The sequence below is a fragment of the Pogoniulus pusillus genome, chromosome 38 (genome assembly GCF_015220805.1).
Source record: "Pogoniulus pusillus isolate bPogPus1 chromosome 38, bPogPus1.pri, whole genome shotgun sequence".
NCBI classification, from domain to species: Eukaryota; Metazoa; Chordata; class Aves; order Piciformes; family Lybiidae; genus Pogoniulus; species Pogoniulus pusillus.
In genome coordinates this window covers 2,710,449-2,737,360 of record NC_087301.1, presented here as the reverse complement: position 1 = coordinate 2,737,360, position 26,912 = coordinate 2,710,449, and the positions used below count along the sequence as shown (strand labels likewise).

The 26,912-nt window shown below is 53.1% G+C and overlaps 1 protein-coding gene and 2 long non-coding RNA genes across 3 annotated transcripts; 1 reads left to right on the top strand and 2 right to left on the bottom strand.

Moving 5' to 3' along the window:
- Nucleotides 1-1,143: 1,143 nt before the first annotated feature.
- LOC135191083 (uncharacterized) lies at nt 1,144-3,371 on the bottom strand. The gene is made up of 2 exons (XR_010308726.1): nt 2,642-3,371; nt 1,144-2,290 (listed from the first exon to the last, which is right to left on the bottom strand). It is a non-coding gene; the product is annotated as an uncharacterized LOC135191083 (long non-coding RNA).
- LOC135191082 (uncharacterized) lies at nt 3,009-18,434 on the top strand. Its single transcript, XR_010308725.1, has 2 exons — nt 3,009-3,357; nt 18,282-18,434. It is a non-coding gene; the product is annotated as an uncharacterized LOC135191082 (long non-coding RNA).
- On the bottom strand, nt 10,477-11,660 carry KCNJ1 (potassium inwardly rectifying channel subfamily J member 1). Its single transcript, XM_064173062.1, has one exon. The coding sequence runs from the start codon at nt 11,658-11,660 to the stop codon at nt 10,545-10,547; it is 1,116 nt and encodes a 371-aa protein (XP_064029132.1). The 3' UTR covers nt 10,477-10,544.
- Nucleotides 18,435-26,912: the final 8,478 nt, after the last annotated feature.

The following is a 26,912-nucleotide window of genomic DNA, read 5'->3' as shown; positions in this document are numbered from 1 at the left end:
TCCAGGATTCTGTGGTTCGATGGTTCAGGGCAATAATGACTCTTTAAAGCAGATCCTGAGAGTTTGTATGATTTGTTTTGTGTGATCTTTGTTTTGCCCAGTTGTAACAATGTATGAGAAGTCTTGTTCCTCTGAGAGTAGAATCAGAGAATGGTTTGGGTTCACAGGATCATAGATCCTGCTTCTGTGGTTCTAGGATTTATGATTCTGTGGTTCTACTATTTGCAATTCTATGCAGCAAGTGCAGTGTGGGCAGCAGGGCAAGGGAGGGGATTCTTGCCTTGCTCTCTCTCCTCAGACCCCACTTGGAGTCCTGTGTGCAGCTCTGGAGCCAACAATGCAAGAAGGACATGGAACTGTTTGAGCCAGTCCAGAGGAGGCCATAAAGATGCTCAGAGGACTTCAGCAGCTCTGCTCTGAGGACAGGCTGAGAGAGTTGAGGCTCTGCAGCCTGGAGAAAAGAAGGCTTGGAGGAGAACTTGGGGTGGCCTTCTAGGATCTGAAGGGGGCTCCAGGAAGGTTGGGGAGGGACTATTGACAAAGTCTCCTGATGACAGGAGGAGGAATGGTTTTAAACTGGCAGAGGGGAGATTGAAACTGGATGTCTCACCACAGTGAGAGTGGTGAGACACTGGCACAGGTTGCCCAGGGAGATTGTGGATGCTCCCTCCCTGGAGGTGTTTAAGGCCAGGTTGGATGAGGTCTTGAGTGACCTGTTCTAGTGGGAGGTGTCCCTGCCTATGCTGGGGGGTTGGAACTGGCTGAGCTTTGATATCCCTTCCAACCTAAACCATTCTGTGATTCTATGGTTTATGGTTCTGTGATTCTGTGGTTCTATGGTTCTGTGATTTACAGTTCTATGATTTGTGGTTCTGTGATTTATGATTCTGTAATTCTATGAATTTGTCTCTCTGGTGCCAGCACTTATCAGACCCAAGGTAGTTATTGAAGTGGTTAAAGCACAAAGCCAGCCTCCACCTTCTGTTCAGGAAGAGAGAGAGGCAGAAAGTGGTGGAGCAGGCAAAGCTGGAGAAGGTGAAGCGTCTCCCACGAGGACAGTGGCAGAGCTGGGAGCAGCAGCGTGGTCTCAGCACTGTGCCAGGAGCCAGGACATGCAGCCTCCTCATACCTGATCTAGAATCATAGATCCATAGGACTATTTGGGTTGGAAAGGACCTTTGAGATCATTGAGTCCAACCATTATCTAACTACCCAATCTGGTGCTTGGTGGTGTGTGTCGTCCTCTCCCCCCACATCTCTGTGCTTTTTGAACACCTCGAGGGCTGGGGATTCAACCACCTCAAATGGGTGTTCAAGAAGCCACTGACAGGTCGTCTGAGGGCAATGCTGTGCGTGATAGCAGCCTGCTTGTGCCTCTCACCTCTCCCCAAAACCTTCCAAAGGGAAAGCTCCAAAGCATTCCTGAGATGGACTCAGAGGCTGCACAAACAAGAGCTGCCAAGGAATCTTCTGAGCGTGGCTAAAGGTCAGGCAAAGGCACTTCCTGTGATGCTGCAGACACATGGTGGTCCTGAGAGCCAGCTCAGTGCCTGCCACATCCAAAAACCCTTGCAAGAACACAACTGCCCAAGCACATCACCTCCTTCCTCCACACACTACCTTCTGTTGCTACATTGCTGGTGCAACAGCTGCTGCTACCTTGATTAGCAAGGCAGGGCTCTGAGAATGGGAGGTGTTAGCATGTTCAGCCACCACAGAGCTCTCCTCTCTGGGTGTCCAGCTGTAGGTGCCCAATTTAATCACAGAAGTGAATGTTTTGGTCCTTATCTCTGCTGTGTTTCACTTTAGTGCTGTCCAGGCTCGATGTGTGGATACATCATCAAGAGAAATATCATTTGCTTTAACTACTGTCCCTGCCTAGCTGCCAGCAAAAGGGAATTCTGAAGAATGAGCTGGTACAAAGCCACCTAAAGGCAGCAGCTGAAGGTTGCCAGAGTGCAGAGATTCTGAAGGCAGGATCTGAAGGCTGCCAGACTGCAGAGATTCTGAAGGGAGGATCTGAGTGATGCCAGAGTGCTGAGAACCTGAAGGCAGGATCTGAGTGATGCCAGAGTGCAGAGATTCTGAAGGCAGGATCTGGAGGCTGACAGAGGGCAGGAGCCCAGATTGAGGTGGAAGTTGATCAGCAGCAGCCATAGCTCAGGTTCTCTCTGTCTCTTTTCATCCCTCTCCTTAGGGCTGAAGTTAATCTGTGCTGGTATTGGCTAATAGTTGTCTGTAGCCATAGTTTGGTGCCCACTGTAAGCTGCATTCCCATGGAACAGAGATCCTGAAGTAAAGATATCTCATAGCAGCATGCCAGACAGCCTCAGGCTGGTGGGACACTTCCCATGCACTTTTTAAGCATCTCCTTAAGACCTTAATAGTTTCTAATCCTTAGGGAAAGAACAAATAACACACAGGACCCCCATTTGTACCCCCTGACATCAGCCTGACTTTGCCATGCTGGGTCGATAACAGGGAGCTCTCCCTCCCAGCCCATCTTCCTGGGACACACTGAGAGAAAATAAACAAGGACTCTGACAGGGCTAATGCTACTTCTTCCTCCCCACTTTGGCTTTTCCCAGGAGCACAAGGCAGAAGGAATTCAAGTGTTTCAGGCTTAAATCAGAAAGCTCACCCAGCAGATGGCTGGGATCACATGGCCCTGGGCCGTGAGTCCAACAGGACAGCAGAAAACCTTCTCTGCCTCCAAGCGCAGCTGCCCAGGATACTCAGCTGCCTTTGGAACCAGGGCTAGCTGAGCAGTTCATTCCCAGTGGTCACCAGGCCCCTCGTGCCCCCCCGGGGGAGTGCATTATGCTCTGCACCTGTGAAGGCAGAGGATCACCACGCCCCCGGTGCCCTTTTTTGGGGGAGTGCTTTATGATCTGCACCTGTGAAGGCAGAGGATCACCAAGCCCCTCGTGCCCTCCCCTGGGGGAATGCATTATCAGCTTCACCTGTGAAGGCAGAACAAAGAAAGCAGCTTAACGAGGTGGTATCAGAGAGAGCCTGGCTGCGGGGGAAGGAGGATGAAGATCTTCGTTTCTCCTTGCTAAAGGAGGAGGCACAGCCTCAGGACTCTGGGAGTTTGCTGCTCAGCTATTTCAACATGAGACCTTGGATCTTCCTTTCCAGGAACTGCTGCAAACTTTGCTGTTTGCTTTGGCTTTTCCCTGGCTTTCTGTCTCCTGGAGCTGTAAAGTTTGACGCGGGATCTTCTCTACCTCCCCTGCTGCTGCAGAGCCCTCCGTGTGAGCCAAAGGAATCTCCTCTGCTGCAAGGGCTGTGCTGGTGGCAGTGGTCACCCAGGGTCTTGCACAAGTTGCTTCCCTTCAGAGCCTCCTGCCCAGGGTGAGTAGATTTTCTATCCCTTAATGAAACTGGTCAGGGGATTTGTCCCTCCCATCTTGCCCTCCACTCCCTCCTATGACCCCTCTGGGGTGAGGGAGTCCTGTCTTGGGCTACGACCCATGGTGATTCTGTTGCTCGGTGGCCTGTGTGTGGTGTGCTGAATTCTGTCAGGTCTCAGAGGCAGTGAGTGCTGGATGTGCTGGGGAAGGGGTGGTTCTGTCTGGGCTTGGGAATATGAGGAGGTGGCTCCAGGCTTGGGGCTGGTGGCCTCCTGGTGTTTTGCAGGGGGAGCCCCGTAAGGATTAACAGGCTGAGGATGGTGTTTGCAGAGCTCCTGGCAGAGGGATGTGGTGGGATGTAATCTGGGGCTTCTGGATGCTGTGAAGTGAGGGACTGGCAGTCCAAACGCTGCTGTGGTGGCAAAAAATCCTTTGCATGGCTTTCTGTAGGCTCTGTAATGTACCAGGAACGCTTCCAAGTCACAGGAGGGCTTCAGCTGAACAGACGCTTCTGGGCACTGCTGCAAAACTAACAGGGAGTTGAGTCTCAACTCTTCTCCGAGGTGCCTTGGGGTGGTGCTGCTTTAACAGCTGGGGAAGCTGAGGCTGATTGAGCCGCCCGAAGTCACCTGCGCGGTATATGCTAGATGAGCTGCTTGCAGTCACGTATGGCATATAGGCCTCCCTAGACCCACCTCACCTACTGCAGACTCCCTTAAAGGGGCTTTAGGTGCCCCTCCAGCCGTGACGTTTACAACCCCCAGCCCTCCACTTACACATCGCCTCCAACTCAGTCCCCCAACGCTTCAAGCGAGGGAGCTAAAAATATCCCAGCAGCAGCAACGCTGGTGCCAAACCCGAGTCACTAAGAGCATTAAACCTCGTGTGATGAAACAAGGCACAGTCCCAATAAACTCCGGCTCTGGGCTGCCCGGAGCTGCGGAGCTCGCAGCGCTGCCGAGGGGGTGCTGGGGCTGGCGGCGGCGCTGGGTGGTGCATGCGGCGGTAAAGGCTGCCCCCCAGCGGCAGCAGCGGAGAAGACACTTTGGAGACCCTTTGATTGAGCCTCCCTGACCCCTGCAGCGCTGTCGTACCAGAGCCGTGGGAGCCCTGCGCGGCTTGCTTGGGGAGCATGGACTTGGGTACTTCAGATCTGCCTAGCAGCGTGCACATGGGCTGGGGAGGTTTAGGTTGTGCACGAATGGAATCGTAGAATCAGTCAGGGTTGGAAGGGAGCACAAGGAGCAGCCAGTTCCAACCCCCTGCCATGCCCAGGGACACCCTACCCTAGAGCAGGCTGCACACAGCCTCAGCCAGCCTGGCCTTAAACACCTCCAGCCATGGGGCCCCAACCCCCTCCCTGGGCAGCCCATTCCAGCCTCTCACCACTCTCCTGCTCAACAACTTCCTCCTCACCTCCAATAACAATTTCTTCCTTCTGTCTACAACTACCTGAAGGGACATTGTGGGGAGGCTGCTGCTGGGCTCTTCTCACAGGTAATTGGAGCCAGAACAAGAGAAATGACCTCAAGCTGAGGCTGGGGAGGTTTAGATTGGACATTAGGAAGAATTTTTTCATGGAGAAAGTGGTCAGGGACTGGAATGAGCTGCCCAGGCAGGTGCTGGAGTCACCCAGCCTGGCTGTGTTTAAGGGTGCTTTGAATGTGGTGCTTAGGGCTATGGTTTAAGGTGGATCTTGTAGAGTAGGGTTCTAGGTCGGACTTGGTGCTCCTGGGGGGCTTTGCCAAAGTGGATGGTTCTGTGATTCCCCCAAAGGGTTGTCAAGCCCTCAGACAAGCTGCCCAGGGCAGTGGTGGAGTTCCCATCCCTGGAGGGGCTTCAAAGCCATGGAGATGTGGTGCTGAGGGATATGGTTTAGTGGTGACCTGGCAGTGTGGGGCTGAGGGTTGGACTTGATAACTTTGAAGGTGTCTTCTAAGCAAAATGGTTCTGTGAAACTGACATGTGAGGTGAGGTTGTTTTGTTTCCAGCCTCCTCTTGCTTGCCTGCCTCCCTGGAGTAGGGAGAATTGCTGCCTGTGAGCCTGCTCCAGTCTTAAGCTTCCCCAGGCAGATGCTCCCACTACAGGAGTGTCAACGTGGCCTCAGGAAACATATTGTGTGTTCTAGCAGCTATGGAGAGAAGGCTTTAGCCCTCCTCACTCTTCTTCCAGTGACATCACAGGGTGGTTCTACATGATTTAGGACCAGTGATGGTGTTAGAGAGGCTCCTCAGGCTGCAGCAAGGAGCTGTAGGCACAGATTCACCAGAGGGTGGAACACCTTGCTCAGCTTCCCCCAACCCTGCCTCAGTGAGGGCCCTGTTCATGTTCCTCCTGCCCTGCTGTGCTTCCTCCTTGTCTGTGTGAGGAGCAGGAACTGGGCCAGCATGGTGACAGCTCGAGGAGGGGGTGAAGGGGATAAATGACTCTCAAATAAAAGAGAAAGGGGAGAAAAGTCTCTCCCCAGCTGAATTCTCATGGGTCTAACCACATCAGATGGTCTGGGGAGAGGGAGGAGGATATGGCACCTCAGCTGCTGTCACTTCTATTGGGGCTTTGCATGCTGTGGACTGGCTTAGGGGCGAGGAGTTGAGCTGACAAGGAAGTGTGTGCATGCAGAAAGTCACCCAGGAGCTAGCCAGCAGTGCTCTGCCGTGCCCCAGCCACACGAGTGCCTGCACAGGTTGGGCTTTCTAAACTGCTGTTGTTATTTAGGGGTCTGTCCTCACCAATTCCTACCCAAACCCGGGTGGAGGCAGCTACCCAGCACATGTCACTTCATTCCAAACAGTTGTCTTAATTCACAGCCCTTTCTCCAGCAGCCAGCAGGATGCCTTATTCATCTGCCAGCAGGAGGGCAAAACCCTCTTCCAACTGACTGAGACATTATGCACAGCTTGAATGAATCTCTGAAAGACAGACAGCAGAGGAAAGATGATGTTTGTGAAGCCAGGAGATAAATTAGGCTCAGTGCAGATGTGTTACTGCCAAGCCTCGCTGCTCGCTGGATGCTTCCACAGCTGCATCCTCCAGACCTTAACCCAGCAGCAAATGCAAGGTCTGCTCTCTCCTCCTGGAGAGACAGGACTTCAGCCCTCTGCTAGCATGGTGGCATCTTGCATGGTGCCCTGTGTGGAGAGGACTAATGGTGGCTGCACCAGTATGGGCAACCTGCAAACTGGCTGGGCAGGGAGAGAAGAATAAGGCTTGAGAGGAAGGTGCTGGAGATGCAAAAGGTGGGGTTGGGCTCTGCTGCCAGGCACCCAGCAACAGAACAAGGGGACACAGCCTCAGGTTGTGCCAGGGCAGGTCTAGGCTGGATGCTAGGAGGAAGTTCCTGGCAGAGAGAGTGATTGGCATTGGAGTGGGCTGCCCAGGGAGGTGGTGGAGTGGCTGTGGCTGGAGGTGTTGAAGCCAAGCCTGGCTGGGGCACTTAGTGCCATGGTCTGGTTGCCTGGGCAGGGCTGGGTGCTAGGTTGGGCTGGCTGAGCTTGGAGCTCTCTCCCAACCTGGCTGATCCCATGACAAAGCCACGCCGTGGCTGAAGGAACCAGCCTCTGTTTTCCAGTATCAGGTCTGTGGCTCTCTCCAGCCACTTCTGCTCAGCAAGATTAAATTTATTTTCATGCTCTTAACTGAACTTTCTTTTAATGGCACTGGGGGTGGCAGCCCCCAAAATAGACTTCCTCTGGAAGCTGCCCTGAGTGGCACAGCGTGCAGCATGGCTCCTGATAACCCTTTTCTTGCCTGCCCTGGTTCTTTATCTCCCTGGTGACAAACAGCTCTCTCTGGACAGCAAGAGGAAATTCCACTCATTGTTCTGCTGCTGCTGGGCTCCCACTACAGGCTCTGCCTCCTGCTTGGTGCAGGGCTGGCAGGCGTTTCCTGAAGTGACAGTCAGCAAGAGGCTCATGGCTGGAGGGTTCTGGGCCCAGATTCCCAGTTGGGTCCCAGTATGATCTCCCTCCAAGCTTGGTAGCTCAGCCATGGCTGTGTCAACTTGCTTTAGAGGCAGGTGGGGCAGTCAGAATAGGGTGGACAACTGCTGGTCATCCTGTTTGAGCTGTGGTGGCACTTGGTACTTCCAGACACAGGGTAACAACTCCCCCTCCCCTGCTTGTGCTGTAGAGATGTGGGGCAGAAGGAAGGTAGTGCCCATGCAGGCAGATGCTTGGGCCAGAGAATCTCTACCATCCCTTCCAAGCCAAATTATCTTATGCTTCTGTGAAGAAATCTGAGGGTTAAGCTCTTGAGGTGGCATTCCAAGGGCAAGGCCTTGAAAGTGTTTTATTTGAGGATCCTTTAAACCCTGGGGGATGTTCTACCAGGTGCACCCCTCCTTGGGCAGGCACTGGAGTAGCAGCTGATTATTTTGCCTTCCCCTAGCACTAACACCCCCACAACAGCTTTACTTAAACCAGGAGTCTCTTCTATCTCCTTGCTGCATAGCTGCATTTGACCTTTCAAATGGATTCCCTCTTCAGTTTTGCACAGCACAAACATCTTCCTACTTTACTTAAGGGCATCTTGGTGCTCCTCTCCTCCCAGGGGTAAGAGATATAACTTCTAAGCCTTAAAGACCAGCAGCATGGCTTTCTAGGGAAGTCACACACAGGGCAACCCTCCAGGAAGCCTATAAGGGAAATGGAGCAGCAGCTATGGGAGGGCTGCTGGTGAGAAAAGCATTTTGGCAGTGGTCATCTTGCAAGGCTGCAGGACCACTGCACCCAAAACTCTGGGAGATACCTGGGTTACCTCAGAGGTTTCAGCTGGTGGTCCCAGCATCCCATAGCTCTAGCCATGGTGTGGGGTGAGAATGAGCATTTCTGTGTTGACTCTTCCCCCTAGGAGTGAAGAGGGGTGTAACAGTGGTGCATTGAAGAGAGGAAGGGCTGCAATGGCTTCAAGCTGGTTTTAAAGTGCTTTAGTGACATCATTGCTCATAAGATGGCTCTCTGTACAGCATGAAGTACTTTGTCACACAGGACAGATGGCAAATCTGAGATACAATCACAGAGTGGTAGGGGTTGGAAGGGGCTTGTGCAGTTGACCCAGTCCAACCACCCTGCTAAAGCAGGGGCACCCACAGCAGTTTCCCCAGGATCAGAAGATTCAGGCAGGGTTGGAAGCTCTCCAGAGAAGGAGGTTGCACAACCCCCCTGGGCAGCCTGCTCCAGGGCTCTGCATCCTCACCCCAGAGAATTCTCTCATTAAATCCAAGTGAAATTTCCTGGCTTCTAGTTTGTGCCAACTGCCCCTTGTTCTATCACCCCTGAGAAGAGTCTGGCCCCATGCTCTTGCCCTCCACCTCAATGCTCAGCAAGAGCTAAAGGAAGATCTCCTCTCAGGCTGCTCTTCTCCAGGCTGAGCAGCCCCAGGGCTCTCAGCCTCAACTCGTAAGAGATGCCTCAGTCCCACCAGCATCCTTGTGGTCCTCTGCTGGACACTGTCCAGCAGTTCCTTGTCCCTCTTGAACTGAGCACAATACTCCAGGTGCAGCTTCACCGAAGTAGAGGGGGAAGGAGAACCTCTCTTCACCTGCTGGCCACACTCTTCTGCATGCTCCCCCAGGAGACCTCCTTTGCCACAGGGCCACACTGCTGCCTCATGGGCAGCCTGCTGTCCACCAGCACTCCCAGCTCCTCTGCAGAGCTGCCTTCCTGCAGGTCACCCTCTAACAAAATGATTAGGGCTTGCCTGGGGCTGAGACCTGAGTGCTTGGTTCCCAGAGCTCAATTTCCACACTCACATTATGCTCACCTGCAGAACAGCTTCACCTTGACCTGCTTCACTCTGCCCTTCGAAACCTGCTCAGCCCAGCACCTTTCACCACCAGGAGGAAAAGAGATGAGCTAAGAGGCATCACTGAGACCTCACCCCAAACTCCCCCTTTCTTTGGTCTGCAACTCAAGCCTGACAAATGAGCTGGCTGGGGAGGGGGAGTTAAAAAAGGCTGTGAGGAAGTGGAAATTCACCACAAAGAGTTACTGAAGCTTCTTGCTGGGTGTGAGACTCCAGTGCTGGAGATGATACAGGGCAAATATCCACTACAGCTCATCTGCCACTGAGCAGAACAGGGGAGTGCACTCTGCTGGGGTGAGATGCACAGTTAGGAGCTGGTTCTGGTGGGAGGTTCCTGTGCTGTGTTTTTGTTTTAAGCAAGCCTCGAAGGAAAAGGCAAATCTGTGTTTGAGCTGTGGGGATGCCTCTAGAGCTGTGGATTTCCTCTCTCCTCCCAGTGGATTGCTCCTCTGCCAGGGGGGAAGCTATCAGTGTGTTCTTCAGCTCCTCACTGTGGCTCATTTCTGGACAGTTGTCCTCAGATGTTTCCTCCTTTCACAGTCAGCCAGCTCCTGGCACAGGGCAGAGAAGAATATCTGCAAAGGGAGGCAGGAGTAAGCTGTAAAATTCCTCTTCTCCCTCAGCAGGTCTCTACTTTTCCATGGGTGTTTGTTATTTTGGGGTGTTTTATCCCCACTTCTCCTTTGGCTTTTTCCCTAAGAGGACTCAAAGGCTTTCACAGGAGGGAAGCTGCATTTGACACAGCTCTGAATGCAGCAGAGGGGCCCAAAGCTTTGTTTCTTCCAGCTTCCTAAGCATGCAGCACCCCTGAAAGCTCCATTCCTGGAGCCTCAAAGAAAGAATCAGTTCAGAAGTACTCAGGGGCTCTGGAGCCAGGCTCTGCTCTCGCGCCCGGGGGCTCTGGAGCCAGGCTCTGCTCTCCTCCAGGACTTTGGCAACCAGAAACAGGCATTTATGTTGAGGTTTTGGCTCAGAAGTCCCTCAGGTTTCTTTAGCTTTGCCTTCTGTCTCTCCCCTTCATGTTCTCCTTCCAACAGCTGCGTGCCTTTAGCATGGCCTGCAGTTTCTCCCTACCTTTCCAGGCCCTTCAGGAGCTCTGGGAGCTGAAGTGAGTTGGCCATTCCAACACAGCAGCTTCGTAAGATGTCTCTTAGGTATCAAAACAGCAATCTTATGAACTAGAGAGAGTGTAGTTAAATAGTGGTCTGGAGATCATTGGTGTTCTGCTTCCTCTTTGATTTGAGGCTTTTGAGAAGCAAAACGCTGCTTTTGGAGCAAAGAAAACCTGTTTTGGTTTTTTTGTTTGACTAAGCTGTTCATCCTCTCACGACTGAATTCATGATGGGAGGGGGCTGGGGAAAAGGCAGTGCCACAGACCTCTGGAACTACATTTTGGTGTCAGTGGTTTCGTTAACTTCAGACAGGACAAAGCCAGGGTTGTCAAAGCCTCTCTTCTCTTGGGCTTTGGCTTCTCTCTCGGTGTGGAGGCAGAAGGCACAGTGAGGAGTCTCCACAGCCACTGTCTTGCTGAAGTTCTGGAAGTCTACTCTGTATTTCCCTTCTTTGGTCTTGGACACGATGGGAGCGAAGCGGTACCCCCAGAGCACCTCTTCTGGGATGTAGGATGTCCTCACTTGGCAGGTGGCGCTGGTGGCTTCCACGGTGCCATCCAAGAAGACCACCAGCTCAAAGTCCTGCTGCAGGATGGTCTCTGCTGCCATGTGGAAGAAGGGGCTGTTCTTGTCTATGACGTGATAGATGGTTAGCGGCGAGATGAAGAAGAGGTTCTCGTTGCCAGCATCGACGATGAACTCGATGTTGACCTGGTCCAGGATGATGGTTTCTCCTTCTGGGGTGATGGTGGTCTTGAGGAGCTTGCCGTAGATGTGGCTGCCAATCAGCAGGCTCTTCCTGAGGTTTGCCACCCGGATGAGGAGGCAGAGCTTGCCCCCACGCTTGCTGATGACTGCATTCCTGCTGAAGGTGATGGTCTTGGCCCTGTTCTTGGACCTGGATATCTTGGCCAGGATGGCTCCACACATGAAGGAGTTGATGATGACCCCCAGGATGGACTGGAAGATGAGCAGGAAGATGGCAGTGGCGCATTGCTCCGTGACGCACCTGAAGCCGTAGCCGATGGTGACCTGAGTCTCCAGGGAGAAGAGGAAGGCTGAAGTGAGGCCGTTGATGTTCTCCACGCAAGGAGTATGGTTGATGGAAGGGTTGAACTCTGGCAGGTCCTTGTGGATGTAGGCCACGACGTACCAGAGGAGACCGAAGAGAAACCAGCTGCCTAAGAAGGCTGAAATGAAGATAGTCATTTTGTACCTCCACCTGAGGTCCAGGATGGTGGTCCATATGTCAACCAAGAAGACAAACCTCGACTGCTCCACGTTGCCAAACTCTATGTTGCACCTCCCATCTTTGGAGACCAGCCTGGCTCTGCGCCGGCTGCGCTCCCGGAGGTGCCTGCTGAAGCGCTTCCGCAGGTAGCTGAACATTCCCTCTGCTGGCGGCGCTCTGGGGAGCAAGGAACAGCAAACCTCGTGGGTAACGCAGCTCTGGGTTATGCCTGCAGGCAAGAAGTTAACCCTGAGGAGGTTTTGGGACTCCTGTTTAGGAAAAAGCTGGGTCATTTGCATGTTTTCCCTCAGCTGATCGGGGAGGGGCAGGGTGGGGATGCAGTAAGGGTGAGGACATTGCCAGTTCTTTGCCTAAGGAGCATTCCAGCCAAAAACAGCCACTTGGGCTTGCTCAGAAAGCTTTGAGTCAGTCAGCTGGTAATGTTGTCCTCTGCTTAGCTGAGTGAGTGGAGACAGAGGCAGGAGGTGTCATCATAGAATGCGTTGAGTTGGAATGGACCTCTAAAGCTCATCTAGTCCAACCCACCCTGCAGTGAGCCAGGGCATTCCCGACTAGATCAGATTGCTTAGGCCCCAGCTGGAGTCCTGGGTGCAGTTCTGGAGCCCCCAGCACAAGCAGGACATAGAAGTGTTGGAGCCAGTGCAGAGGAGGCCACCAAGATGCTCAGAGGGCTGCAGCAGCTCTGCTGTGAGCACAGGCTGAGAGAGTTGGGGCTGTGCAGCCTGGAGAAGGCTTTGAGGAGACCTTGGAGTGGCCTTCCAGGATCTGAAGGGGGCTCCAGGAGGGCTGGGGAGGGACTATTGATAAGGTTTGGTAATGCCAGGAGGAGGAATGGGTTTGAAGTGGCAGAGGGGAGACTGAAACTGGATGTTAGGAAAGGGCTCTTTGCAGTGAGGGTGCTGAGACACTGGCACAGGTTGCCCAGGGAGGTTGTGGAGCACAGAAGCACCCAATGTGATCAAAGATCACATTGGGTGCTTCTGTGCTCCACAACCTCCCTGAAGGTGTTCAGGACCAGTTTGGATGAGTCCTTGAGCAACCTGTTCTAGTGGGATGTGTCCCTGCCTATGGCAGGAGGTTGGAACTGGCTGAGCTCTGAGGTCCCTTCCAACCTGAACCATTCTAAGATTCAGCTGGCACCAGCATTCCTTTTGTCCTTTTCCACAAGGAAGGAGTGTGGGAGATGTCACTCTGCACACTCAGACCTTTGGCATAGGTGAGCTACAGCAGGTCATGGAGTCACAGAGTGGAAGGGGTTGGAATGGATCTCTGGAGATGTAGTCCAGCCCAGTGAGTAGATGTCAAAGGGAGAAATGTGAAGGCAAATTCTGGTTTCTACCACTCTCATCTTCCTGTGCTAGAGGTGGTGATAAATTGCTGCTGCTTTTCTGCTAGATCCAGCTCAGCCTTCAGAGGACATTTGTTGAGCCCTAACTGTGGATCTGGTCATAGAATTTGGCAAACACAGTCACAGAAGAGATAGGAGGAAATAGGTTCAAGTTGCACCAGGGGAGGTTTAGGTTGGGTATTAGAAACTTCTTCCCTGAAGGCATCAGAATCATAGAATCAAGCAGGTTGGAAGAGAGCTCCAAGCTCAGCCAGCCCAACCTAGCACCCAGCCCTGGCCAATCGACCAGACCATGGCACTAAGTGCCTCATCCAGGCTTGGCTTGAACACCTCCAGGGACCACCACCTCCCTCTCTAACACTGGCATAGGCTGCCCAGGGAGGTGGCTGAATCCCCACCACTGGAGGTGTCAAAAAGCCACAGAGATGTGGTGCTGAGAGATAGAGTTTAGCACTTGGTAGAGTTAGGGAATGGTTGGACTCTATCTTAAAGGTCTTTTCCAACCAAAATGACTTCATGACAGCAAGCTCATCATCATGGTCATCAGACTGCACCCTTGAAAATAGATCCCCCAATCTTCCCCTTCTCTTCCTGCCTCTTTAAACCTCCGGGCCCCCCTCAGAGGCTGTTTTACAAGCCCTGCTTAAGCTGCCCCCAAGCAGATCAGAGAGGCAGCAGAATTACACTCTTCCCCAGGCAGCACGACAAAAGAATTCTCCCTTCAACAGATCTTTTGGGCTCCCACACACACGACTGAAGTGTGTTGATTTGCTTCAGCGGGAGGAGGAGGGGGGGGAAAAAGTCCCTCCCGCATCAGCCTGCTGCGAGCACATCGCAGAAGTGTCTGGAGGAGGTTATGTAAAGGCAGTTATATAATGCAGCACTCGGAGTCCTTTCAGTTCAAATCAGCAAAGGTAACCCAGCTACATCTTGGCTAATATTTACCAGGCTCTGCTTCCTGCTCCAACCCACCCAAGAGTGCTGCCTCGTGTGAAATCCTCTGCTGCAGGGCTGCTGCTGCTGCTGCCCCCAGGCAGAATGCCTTTAGAGGGGGTGGGTTCTTAAACCGCGGGCATTTAGCATCCCAGCGCCTCAGTGAATACAGATGGCATGTCAAGGTTAGCCAGGAAAGCAAGGAGCTCCACTTCCCCGCTCCAGGCTTGCCCTCCGCAGCAAGCAGAAAGGCTCAGTGGTGCCCAGCGACAGGCACAGGCTGCAGCAGGAGAAGTTCCATCCAAAGGGTGAGGAGGAACATCCTTACTGGGCTGTCCCAAGAGGTTGTGGAGTCTCCTTCTCTGGAGTCATTCAAACCCCATCGGGATGCTGTGATCCTGGGAAAGCTGCTCTGGGTGGCCCTGCCTTAGCGGGAGGGTTGGACTGGGCGAGCTCCGGAGGTCCCTTCCAAGCGTTCTGTGCTCCCCCTCGTGGGTTCCTTATCCAACTCATCTGTCAGTCCCTCCACCCGAAATACTTGACCACTGCCCACGGATCCAGCTTTTAACCACTGCCTTCCTGCATCTTCCTCGGAGCTCCTGCAAGTCCCTAAGGACAACCGGCCCAGCTCTTGGCGGCTACCTACCAGCTGCAGCTCCTCTGCTCACCCAGACCTCTCCCTCAGTGCTCCTCTTGGCTCTCACTTGCTTTCAATCATCCCGAGGGGGGACACGACCACGACCAGAGGCTTGAATTGCTCTGTGGGCAAGTCCTGTGTGCAGAGCACGTGGATCCAGGGCAATGGCTTTAATCCCAGCCATGTGCAGCCCTTGAGGAGATCAGCGAGGGAAAGGGTTTAATGTTTGATGGGGGCCTGACAAGAACAAAGTTCTCTCACCTGCTGTTTCACTCCACTTCTGAGACCCTGGCTGCTTTTTTCCCCTCCAGCTGTCTGTGAGCAAAGCTGGTAGGACCAAACCATGAGGGGGAGGGAGGGAAATGAAAAGCAGCCCACTGACCCCCCAGCTTTTTGTTGGAAGCACATCTTTGTTAGGGATTGAGATGAAGTTCTAAGAAGCTTAGGGAGAAGAAAGGGGATACAGAGCTAAAAGCTGCTTTTTTTCAGTCCTCTTCAGGTCTTTTCAAAACTCAGATCTTCTTTCAGCCCTTTCTTTGGGATGAGCTGCCTCAGAACAAAGGGTGTGAGACATCCAATTCCTAATACCTGATAAACCCCCTTTTATTTCATTAGGGAAGCAAAGCAAACCCCTCAGCCCTGTGGTTTATTATCTGCTGGTTGCTTTGCCACCAAGACCTTTGGTTAGCACAGCTCATTTGCTCCTCTCTTAGCTGCCCTGGGTAGAGCAGGAATGTGCCTGCTGGGAGGGGATGAGGGTTGCAGCATCCTGTCTGGCTGCTTAGATCAGAATCAAAGACTGCTAAAGAGAGCTGGACCTCTCCTGAATTAATTGTGAGTGTAGCAGTGCTGCACACAATTAATCCAGGAGTGTGTTTAGTGGAGTCTAAAAGCTTCAGCTGCCTGGAGAGCAAATGACACATCTCAGGTGCAAACATCTGGGAGGTTTTGGTGAGCTTAGGGAAGCAGCTTCTCCTCCTGCCCTGTGTGCCACGGAGGCAAGAGGCCAGCTCTGGCCCAGCCTCTCCCTTTCTGCCACTTGCTGGAAGCACAGCACTTGTAAAAGAGCTCTGTCCAGACAAAGCAGCTTGCCAGAGCTCTCCAGCAATGTCCACTTCACAGGCACCAAGGACAACACCAGTCCTTGCTGGTTTTGCAGTGCCAGACTAAATCCAGGGCTAGACTCCACCACATTTACTCTGACAGAGAATTCTCATGGAGCAAATAAGTGCAGCCTGAGGGAACATCCTGAGTCCCTCACTCCAAGAAGGACGTTGAGGTGCTGGAGCAGGTCTGAAGAGCGGCAGCAAAGCTGATGGAAGATCCAGAGAACAGGGCTGGCAAGGAGCAGCTGAGGGAACTGGGGGTTTTCAGCCTAGAGGAAAGGAGGCTGAGAGGAGACCTTCAGGCTCCAACTCCCTGAAAGGAGGTCAGAGTGAGGTGGCTTTGGTTTCTTTTCCCAAGGAACAAGTGATAGCACAAGAGGAAACAGCCTCCAGTTGCACCAGGGGAGACTTAAGGTGGGTGTGAGGAGCAATTTCTTCACTGAAAGAACTTTTAAACCCTGGAAGAGGCTGCAAAGGGTGGTGGTGGAGTCCCCATCCCTGGAGGGGATGAACTGGGATGTAGGTGTGGTGCTGGGGGACATGGTCTAGCAATGGCCTGGCAGTGCTGGGTCAGCAGTTGGACCTGAAGATCTGCAAGATCTTTGCCAACCAAACCAATTCAATGAGCCATGCAGGCATGTTGGGCACCTTGTCTCTGGAGAGCAGAGAACCAGGAGGTGAAAGACAGGTTTTGTCTGGTTGCTTTTCCTCCCCATCACCAAAGCTGCTGCACTGTGAGCATGGGAGGAGGTCTGCAGTGGCTTCTGGCCTGGATGGCTGCCATCAGCAGCTGCCTGAAAGCAGAGCTGTGCTGCAGCACAAGGTGGCAAAGGGAGGCAGTGCTGCCTGCACACCTCCCCTAAAAGCCACCAGGTGAATGGGCAGAGTCATGTGAGCCACTTTTGCCTGTCCTCTCGTTCTGTTTTCCTCTGCTGAAGTCTTTAAGGGGTTCAATCATTAACTCACCATCGATTCTCACGGGTTGGCAATGTCAAGTCTCAGTCACCAGCACGGTGTGCAGAAAGGACTTGCTGTGGAAGCCCCAAAGGTTGAGAGGCACCAGCCAAGGCAAAGCCACCAGTGAAGAGAGGCAGTTCTGACCCTGCTCTGACCCCAGAGAATCTCAGTACTTAGCATTACCTTGGTGTCCAGAAGGTTCCACTCCTGTGTGCTCATCCTTCCCAAAGCACTGGTGAACTTACACCAGGAGTGGCTTCCTGCCAGCCTGAAAAGGACCCAGCTCTGGGTGAGGAAGATTGCTGACAGCAGACACTCAGCACTGTTAAAGTAGCTTGTAACATGGCTGGGGAAAGGGTTTGTGGTCACTCAGTGCCCAAGAGGAGCACAAAAATGCTCTGGAGGTACTGAAGGAACAAAATAGATCCAATGGCACCCTGGGGTATGTTAAGAAAAGTGTGTCCAGCAGCTCAGGGGAGATTCTTCTCCCACTCTACTCTGCCCTGGTGAGACCTCATCTTGAGTATTGCATTCAGTTTTGGGCTCCTCAGTTTAAGAGGGACAGGGATCTGCTGGAGAAAGTCCAAGCAGAGGCCTATGAGGATGATGAGGGACAGGAGCACTGCTGAGGAGGAGAGGCTGAGAGACCTGGGGCTGCTTAGGCTGGAGAAGAGAAGACTGAGAGGGGATTGAATCAATGTCTATAACTATCTGAGGGCTGAGGGTCAGCAGAGGGGGACAGGCTCTGCTCACTGCTCCCTGGGATAGGACAAGCAGCAATGGATGGAAGCTGCAGCACAGGAGCTTCCAGCTCAGCACAAGGGGGAACTTCTTGGCTGGAAGGGTCCCAGAGCCCTGGCACAGGCTGCCCAGAGAGGTTGTGGAGTCTCCTTGTGTGGAGCCTTTCCAGGCCTGTCTGGATGTGTTCCTGTGTGCCCTGGGCTAAACTGTGTGGTTCCTGCTCTGGCAGGGGGGTTGGACTCTCTTTGGGTCCCTTCCAACCCCTGACTTGCTGTAAGCCTGTGAAAAGCTGCTTTGGTACAAGGTCTTCTCCCAGGAGATCACAAGGAGTAGTTAGTTTCAACTTCAGGGGGTTCTCAAACACTGGGAAGCCTCCCCAGAGAGGCAGCTCAATCCCCATCCCTGGAGCTGTTTCAGAGAGGCAGAGATGTGGTGCTGAGGGACATGGTTTGGCAGCAGCCTTGGCACACTCAGAGGACAGTTGGACTGGATGAGCCAAAAGGTCTTTTCCTACCAAAACAACCCTGTGATCCTATGCTAACATTTCACCAGCACAGCTTTCCCTGCTCCAATCCTTCAGTTCCTCCCCTGTCCCTAATTCTTTATACAAGTGTAATTGCCTTGCCAGACATTCCTGGCTTCCAGTGGGCACTGAGTGAATTATTGACCCATCACATGGCTCACGGATGCGAGGAGACGTCTGAGCAGCCTGGGTGCCAAAGCAGCTGCTTTGCATTCTTAATGGCAAGTGTAAGCCATTAATAACTCTGCTGCTCCAGGCAGGCAGAGCCTGCAGCCTTTTAGGCTGCCATGCACATGGCTGAGTTCATCCTGAGTGTGATTTGAAATTCATTGGGCATGGGCTTCATCTCCTGACGCTGCTTTCAGATCCCTCCTGCCTCGAGAGGCGCGATGCTAATTCCGGAGCTGATGGCTGATTTGGGATGGGATGTTTGCAAAAGGCAATTTGATTAAAGCAGCTGATGGCTGAGGTCAGAGATCAGTACTCAGCACTCTCCATCTCTTCCTATTTCAGAGGAAAAAGTGATCTTAATGAGCATATTGGCACTCAACCCACAAGCAAACTGACTCGCCCTGAGAAGGAGACTTCTGGCTGCAGAACCTAGGAAGCAGTCTCTTGAAAGTCCAAATCCCTGAGCCCAGTTCCTGGCTTCTCACATTTCTGTGTGTGCCTGTGGGTCAAATGTTCTCCCCTTTGTGCCTGACAAACATAGAATCACAGAATCAGTCAGGGTTGGAAGGGAGGTGGTGGAGTTGCCATCCCTGGAAGTGTTTAAGAGGAGAGTGGATGTGGTGCTTGAGGCTATGGTCTGGTGACGAAGGATGCTGGGATGAAGGCTGGACTGGCTGATCCTGGTGGTCCTTTCCAACCACAGCAATTCATAGTGCTGAGGGATTTGGGTTAGTCAGGGACTTGTCAGTGTGAAGCTAAGGATTGGACTCGAGCCTGAAGGGCTTTTCCAGTCTGAGAAACTCTGTGATAGCAGCGAGGCACTGAGCACAACAGCCAGAGGTCAGACTTAGAATCATAGAATCAGTCAGGGCTGGAAGGGATCTCAAAGATCATCCAGTTCCACCCCCCCCCCCCGCCATGGGCAGGGACACCTCACACTAGATCAGGTTGCTCAGAGCCACATCCAGCCTGGCCTTACAGATTTCCAGGGATGAGGCTTCCAGCACCTCCCTGGGCAACCCTTTCCAGGCTCTCACCACCCTCATGCTGAACAACTTCCTAACATCCAGTCTGCATCTCCCCATTTCCAGCTTTGTTCCATCCCCCCCAGCCCTATCACTACCTGGCAGCCTTGCCTGCTCATAAGATGAAATTGAAACCAAGAAGGTTGTGTGGACAAATTCAGTGACTGCAAAAAGCTTTGGGACCTCTTGAACGAGTTGCTGGGGTCTGGCAGCTTGTTGCAGTCAGGATCTCAGTGGAGCTCAGGTTTTAGCAGAATACAAAGGTGCCAATTTGCTGTCTTGGCACAAGTCTGTTTGTTGCCTAAGGAGAAAAGCTTCCTGTGCATAATATCTTCTTATTCTCAGCAAGGAGTGAAGCAGAGGAGAATATGCTCTGTCTTTTTGAGATGGACAAGTATTCTGTGTTCAGGTTTGGGGCCCTTACTCCAAGAAGGACATTGAGATGTTGGAGAGGTCCTGAGAAGGGCAACAAAGCTGAGGACATGAGGAGGAAGTTGTTGAGCAGGAGAGTGGTGAGAGGCTGGAATGGGTTGCCCAGGGAGGTGGTCGAGGCCCCATGGCTGGAGGTGTTTGAGGCCAGGCTGGCTGAGGCTGTGTGCAGCCTGCTCTAGGGTAGGGTGTCCCTGGGCATGGCAGGGGGTTGGAACTGGCTGCTCCTTGTGGTCCCTTCCAACCCTGCCTGATTCTATGATGCTATGATTCTGAGAGTCTGGAGAACAGGACTGGTGAGGAGCAGCTGAGGGAAGAGGAATTGTTTAGCCTGGAGAACAGGGGGCTGAGGGGAGACCTCATTGCTCTCTACAGCTCCCCAGAAGGACGTTGGAGTGAGGTGAGGATTGGTCTCTTCTGCCTAGGTACAAGTGGGAATTAACTCAAGCTGCACCAGGGGAAGTTCAGTTTGGATATTAGACAAAAACTGCTTTCCTAGAAGAGAGGTCAGGGGTTGGACCAGGCTGCCCAGGGAGGTGGTGAGCCACCATCCCTGGAGGTGTTCAAGGATCGTGTGGCCATGCTGGTGTTGGGTTGAGAGTTGGACTGGATGATCTTAGAGGTCTTCTCAACCCAATCTGCAGGTTGAAGTCTCAAGTTCAGACTTCTCCTGAGTTCCTGCACTGGGCAAGCCTTTGTATTCAAACCTCTCTCACCCAGTGCCTGGTGGCTTTTTGTGCCTCTTGTGCCTCCTCCCTGGAGGTGTTTGAGGCCAGGTTGAATGAGGCCTTGAGCAACCTGCTCTAGTGGGAGGTGCTGGGTGATCCTTGAGGTCCCTTCCAACCTAGACCATTATCTGATTCTATTCTATTCTCCAGCCCCTTATGCCCCTCCTGCAGGAGGTCCTTTTGTTCCAGGCAAACCCAGGCAGAAAAGCAAGCAGAAGAATGTTGCATTCTCAGCCACCTTTTGTGCTAGCTGCTGGGTCTCATTTCCAGAGGCAATGGCTTAGCCTTCACAGGCATCTTGCATCTTCCCCTTTCATTCAGGAGCTTGGCTTGTTGGGTGGTGCTGATTCATCCCACCAGCCTGAGGGAGCTTACTGAAGTGCCCACTGCAGTTGCCCCTGCATCTAGAACTCTCCCAACCCTCAGAATCTGGCATCTCAAGGTGAACAGCTTCCCTCCTCCTCCTCAATGCACCTCTAGCTTCAGCTACCACAGATCCTATTTTCAGCTGTTTCTGCTTTCTGTTAAGGGCTTAACTTAAACCTGCCACTGAATTCCTTCCAAAAGTGAGGCTCTTGTATAAATAATTAGGGACAGAAAAGGAACTGAAGGATTGGAGTAGGGAAGGTTCTGCTGGTGAAATGTTATCATAGACTCATGGAATTGTTCTGATGGGAAAAGCCCTTTAAGATCACCCAGTCCAGCCAGTCTCTAACTGCCAAGGCTGGTGCTAAACCATGTCCCTCAGCACCACATCTCTATGGCTTTCTCTTGTATTGGTTGCTCTACTTCACACAGAATTCAGTTACTTAGCAGGCTTCTGGTGTCATTTCTGATTTGAGAGTCCTGGTGAAGTGGCCTAACCCCTGTGAAGGATTTGCTCTCACCTCATGTTACCCCTCAGACTGCTAGAAAAACCCAGGCAGCTAATTTAAGAGGCACTAGAAGGTACATGAGGGATGGAGGAGCTGGTCCTCACGACATGCCTCTGCACTTGCTCATCACCAGGCTGGCTGCCAAGACTGGAATCACAGCAACATTTTGGCTGGCAAATAGTTCTAGGATTGAGTCCAAGCATTAGACACAACCTCCAAACTCTAGGAGAATAAAGGAAGTGAGAGGAGCTTCCCTGTCTCATCTCTGGATGGTGGTGAGCAGAGAGGATGTTCAGATCACAGGAGCTCCATCCTCTGTGCAAGTGCCACTTGTGCAGCTGCTGGAGTTTGGGAGAGGAATTCCTAAGGCTTCAAAGAGCTTTTTAACCACTCTGTGGTTCTCTGTCTTCATCTCTGCCCACGGCACAGGGGGTAGCTGAGGGAGTTTAGCAAAGCAGGAGCCACCTGGGGTTGCTCTGCGTTTCTCATGGAATGCTGCAGGGAAAACCCCCACTCTGACATGCAAACCTTGTGCTGTGCAATGAAGCAATGAACCCAACCACCTTACCTCTGTGAGGACTCCGTGTGGGCTGTGCAAACTCATCAGCCACTCGCAGCCTGAGGGGGGTCCGAGTGACCTGCTCCATAGCAAAGGCATCTGGAAAGCTTCTGCAGGCAAGAGTCTGGGGGGGGGCTCCCAGTGTGCAGGGTGAGCTGCAGTCCTTCCCCACAGACAGAGCTGAGGGTCTGTGGTGCTTGTCTGTCTTTTGGTGGGCTGTGCTGCTGAGGGTTAGGCAGCTGGCACTGCAGGAGCCGCTGGGCTTGGAGGGGACTCCTATGCCAAGCTCCCTTCGCTCCCCTTGCAGCCCAGAGCCTGTAGGGTGCCCTTATGTGAGCTGATGATACCAATTGAAACTCAGAAGCAGCTTTCAGCAGCAGGATGCTCTGAGCTCCATGGCTGGAAAATGCTTTCCCCACGACCTGCCCCCAGCCCTCCAGTAACCACCCAGCTGCCCCAGAGCACCACCACTCACCCCCAACTATCACCACTTACCAGCTACAGGGCGTGGGCCACAGACCTTCTGCCACCAAATGTGAACTCCCAGAGCTCTGCTCCCTGTTACATTGCTGCTGGAAGAGTCAAGGGCAAACAACAGATCTGGATGGAGCTGGAAACCAGCAAGAAAGTGGAAGGAAATGAGGCATGAGAGCCTCTTGCCACCACCTCCCAGCCCCCGTCTCCCTCGCACCCAAATACAAATCCATGATTAAGACTTAGTGCCCTTTGCCCTCATCCTTCCCCACTCCACAGTGCTCCCACATAGCAGGGCTGTGTTTCCACATCCCCACATGCTCCCTGCCAACTGCTTGCTCTCTGCTTTTCAACCCAAGAGCCCAGCCCAGCAGTCCCATGGCCTCTTCTCCACCGTCTCAAGCTTACACCTCCTCAATCGTGCGTTTGTTGTTGGGTTTTTCTATCCTCAATAAGCAGCAAAATGGGGTCAGAACCCAGCAGCTTGGCTTGTGCTGGGGTGCACGACAGCAAGCTATGTTTAATCAGATGTATTGGCATGTGCTGAGGCTCTTGTGCACGGCAGGATGTGTGTTTGCTCCTGCTGACACTGCCCAGCACAAGGCGACTCTTTGCAGGTCCGTGTAGAGCATGTACCACTGCTCAGAAGGTTTTGGTGTAATTGGGTATTAGCTGGGAGGATCAGGCCCTGGGAATTGCTGTATCTGCACTAAAACTGAGCTGGAGACTAGCCCTGAGGTGAAGGACCTGGGGGGTGTGGGGTGATGAAAAGCTCAACAGGAGCCTGCAGTGTGAGTGCAGCCCAGACACAACCCTGTGCTGGGCTGCAGCCAGAGCAGTGTGGGCAGCAGGGCAAGGGTGGGGATTCTGCCCCTTGGCTCTGCTCTCCTCACACCCCCTCTGCAGTCCTGGGTGCAGTTCTGGAGCCCCCAGCACAAGCAGGACATGGAGGAAGTTGTTGTCAGAGAGTGATTGGTATTGGAATGGGCTGCCCAGGGAGGTGGTGGAGTGGCTGTGGAAGCCAAGCCTGGCTGGGGCACTTAGTGCCATGGTCTGGTTGACTGGCTGGGGCTGGGTGCTAGGTTGGACTGGATGCAGCTTGGAGCTGTCTTCCAACCTGCTTGATTCCATGATTGTCCCTTGTCCTATTGCTGGGCACCACTGAAAAGAGCCCAGCCACATCCTCTCACCCCCTGAGGCCCCTTTAGCTCTTGCTGAGCATTGCTCAGATCCTCTCTGGGGCTGCTCTTCTCCAGGCTGCACAGCCCCAGGGCTCTCAGATTTTCCTTTGCATCCCAAGCCCCTTTCAGCTCCTGTCACTTTCACAAGCACCACTCAGCATCCCTAGAGAAAAGTGATGCCTGAACTGCCATCTTCTGCCTCCTGATCTGAGGTGGCTGCAGTAGAAGCAGAAGTTTTGTAAAGGCTCTCCTGTTCCACAGGAGCAGAAACTGAGGCACAGAACAATCAAGAGGGTTGCCAAAGGGAAGGTAAGGCAGTGAGTAGGCAAAGTGGAATCCAGACCCCCAGTTCCCCAAAAAAAGGACTCTCTGGTTCCCTTGCTGTAGTCATCAGGGGACAGTTTTGTGCCAGGAGGCAGAGGGGACAGTCTGTTTGGAAAGACCATGGGGCTCTTAGTCAGCTATGAGCAAAACAGGATGGCACTGAGCCTCTTACCTTGTGTCTAGGTGACTGCAGAGGAGAGGTGGGCGAAGCAGCTCCCCAGCTTGTGTCCCCCAGGCCACACGGTGTCCACAGTGCTTTGGTCCCAAAGGAGGAGAGCCCAAGGCCCTCTTTGGCTTTTATGGGTGGCTGTGTCAGCTCAAACTGGTTGCCAGCTCATCTATATGCAATGACTCATTAACATTGCAGCTCAGGATGTGAAAGGCAGAGGAATGGCTGCTGGATGGACAAAGCACCCAGCAGAAAGCAGCGCAGCACTGCCTGGATGAGCTGATGTTACTCTTAGTGTCACCTCTGAGTCTCTTATCCCTTCCCTCCAGCAGAGCCACAACACAGCCTCGACTGCTTGTGAGCCTCATGCCTTTCCTTGCATGCAAGGTGTGCTTTTGGAAAGAACCAGCTGCCTCCTGGCACCTCCCGTGCCCTGCAGAGCCCTGTGCAGTTGGTTTTGCTTGGTCTGTGCTGTGTTAGACCCTGTGCCATCGCCCAAATTCCTGCCTAGGTAGGCTTTGCTTCTTACAGCTTAGCTGAGGCTTGGAGTCCATCTGAACTCTTTGCAGAGGACTGACTGCAGGAGGTAACTCATTGCAGACATTGCTGTCTTCTCACAGCTTACAGAGATGTGCTTTGCTTGTATTTCTCAACCCTCTGGTAGAGTCTTTGCCTCCTGGTGATGAAGGATTGAGTGATGGAAGTCCTTGAAAAAGACCTTAAAGCTCATCCAGTTCCAACTGGAGGGGGACACCTCCCACGAGCCCAGGCTTCTCAAGACTTCATCCAGCCTGGCCTTAGAGATGTCCAGGGAGGAGGCATCCAAAACCTCTCTGGGTTACCCATTCCAGGCTCTCACCACCCTCACACCGAAGTTCTTCCTCAGCTCCAGTCCAACCCTGCTCTCCCTCAGCCTCAAACCATTCCCCTTGGCCTGTGTCTAGACACTCTCAGGTAAAATCCCTCTGCAGCTTTCCTGTAGGATGCCTTCAGGAATTGGAAGGCAGCTCAGAGGTCTCCCTGGAGTCCTCCCTTCTGCAGGCTGCACACCCCCAGCTCCCTCAGCCTGTCCTTGCAGCAGAGCCGCTCCAGCCCTCGGATCATCTTTGTGGCCTTCCCTTGGACTCGTTCCAACAGCTGTGTCCTTCTCATGCTGGGGACACCAGAACTGGGTGCACAGTTGAGCCTTTAAAGGGATTTAGTTCTGTTAAACATTAGCCTCAGAGCAGGGAAATGGGCATCCTTTGGGCTGCCTTTCAGCTTTCCCTTAGTGGCAGAACTCCCCAGCTGAATTTCAATCCCAGTGTTCAGAAGCAGTGTAATTAACCACTTTACCCAGTCTGAAGCCAGAAAATTCTCTCTATATTTGGCATGGGGGGGGGGGGGGGGGGGGGGAATAGCAGAGTAGGAAGAGGGAAGCAAATGACCTAGATTTCCACAAGTGACAAATGACTCAGGTGCTCGGAGATGCCTTAAACGGCAGCGATTCCCACTAAGGATGGCACAAAATGATTTCTCTTCCTTGTTTCTTGTGTTAGACATCCAGAATCAGTCCAAAATAACACCCTAAACTATGGAAATGGAGGCTGTTGTTTGCTAAAGTGATTATTTTATCCAGTTAGGATAATGTTGCAGCCATAACTAAGTGATTAAATCCTTTTCAGGAGTGATCTCGGAGTGCCGGCAGCTCTGCTAGTTCACATCACCCCTTTGGCAGCTGGGCTGGGGGGTCTGGGGGTGGTTCTCCCACCCCAAGGGCTCTGTGATTCCATTCTCTGTTCCCATTCTATTATTCTGTTTCCTGTGCTTGGTTCACTTAGCAAGGCCAAGGGCAGAGTTCTGCACTTTGGCCACAACAACCCCAAGCAGCACTCCAGGCTGGGGCCAGAGTGGCTGAGAGGAGCTGCAGAGGAGGCAGCAGTGCCCAGGTGGCAGCAGAGCCAATGGCATCCTGGGCTGGCTCAGGAGCAGTGTGGGCAGCAGGACAAGGGAGGTTCTTCTGCCCCTGTGCTCAGCACTGCTCAGGACACCCTTGGAGTGCTGTGTCCAGTTCTGGGCTCCTCCATTGCAGAGAGATGCTGAGGTGCTGGAAGGTGTCCACAGGAGGGCGCCAGAGCTGCTGAGGGGCCTGGAGCACAGCCCTGTGAGGAGAGGCTGAGGGAGCTGGGGGGGTGCAGCCTGCAGCAGAGGAGGCTCAGGGCAGAGCTCATTGCTGCCTGCAGCTGCCTGCAGGGAGGCTGTAGCCAGGTGGGGTTGGGCTCTGCTGCCAGGCAGCCAGCAATAGAACAAGGGGACACAGCCTCAAGTTGTGCCAGGGCAGGTCTAGGCTGGATGCGAGGAGGAAGTTCCTGGCAGGGAGAGTGATTGGCATTGGAATGGGCTGCCCAGGGAGGTGGTGGAGTGGCTGTGGCTGGAGGTGTTGCAGCCAAGCCTGGCTGGGGCACTTAGTGCCATGGTCTGGTTGGTTGGGCAGGGCTGGGGGCTAGGTTGGGCTGGCTGAGCCTGGAGGTCTCTTCCAACCTGCCTGATTCTATGAAAGCATCTCCCACAAGGAATAAACAAGAGGTGACAGAGATATTATCTTCAGTTTCTTCTTCCCAGGAGCCAGCAACAGGACAAGGGAGAACTTCTTTTTTGTAAAGGTCCCAGAGCCCTGGCACAGGCTCCCCAGAATGGTTGTGGAGTCCCTTTCTCTGGAGCCTTTCCAGACCTGTCTGGATGTGTTCCTCTGTGATCTGTGTTAGGTAGGATTGTTCTGCTCTGGCAGGGGGGTTGGACTGGATGATCTCCTTGGGTCCCTTCCCACCCCTATCATCCTGTGACAAGAGGAAATGGCCTCAGAAGAGTTTTAGGTTGGAGATTAGGAACAATTTCTTTACAGAGTGAGTGGTCAGGCATTGGAACAGGCTCAAACTGGACATGAGAAGGAAGTTGTTGAGTTGTTGGTGGAGTCACCATCCCTTGAGGTGTTCAAGAAAAGCCTGGGTGAGGCATTTGGTGCCATGGTCTGGTTGACTGGCTAGGGCTGGGTGCTAGGTTGGACTGGCTGAGCTTGGAGCTCTCTTCCAACCTGGTTGATTCTATGATTCTATGAGAGTGGTGAGAGGCTGGAATGGGTTGCCCAGGGAGGTGGTTGAGTCCCCAGCCCTGGAGATATTCAAAATATCATAGATTCATAGAATGGTTTAGGTGGGAAGGGACCTCAAAGC

What these genes read in the sequence shown, in the direction of transcription:
- KCNJ1 (XM_064173062.1), bottom strand. Translation starts at nt 11,660, where the DNA reads ATGTTCAGCTACCTGCGGAAGCGCTTCAGCAGGCACCTCCGGGAGCGC.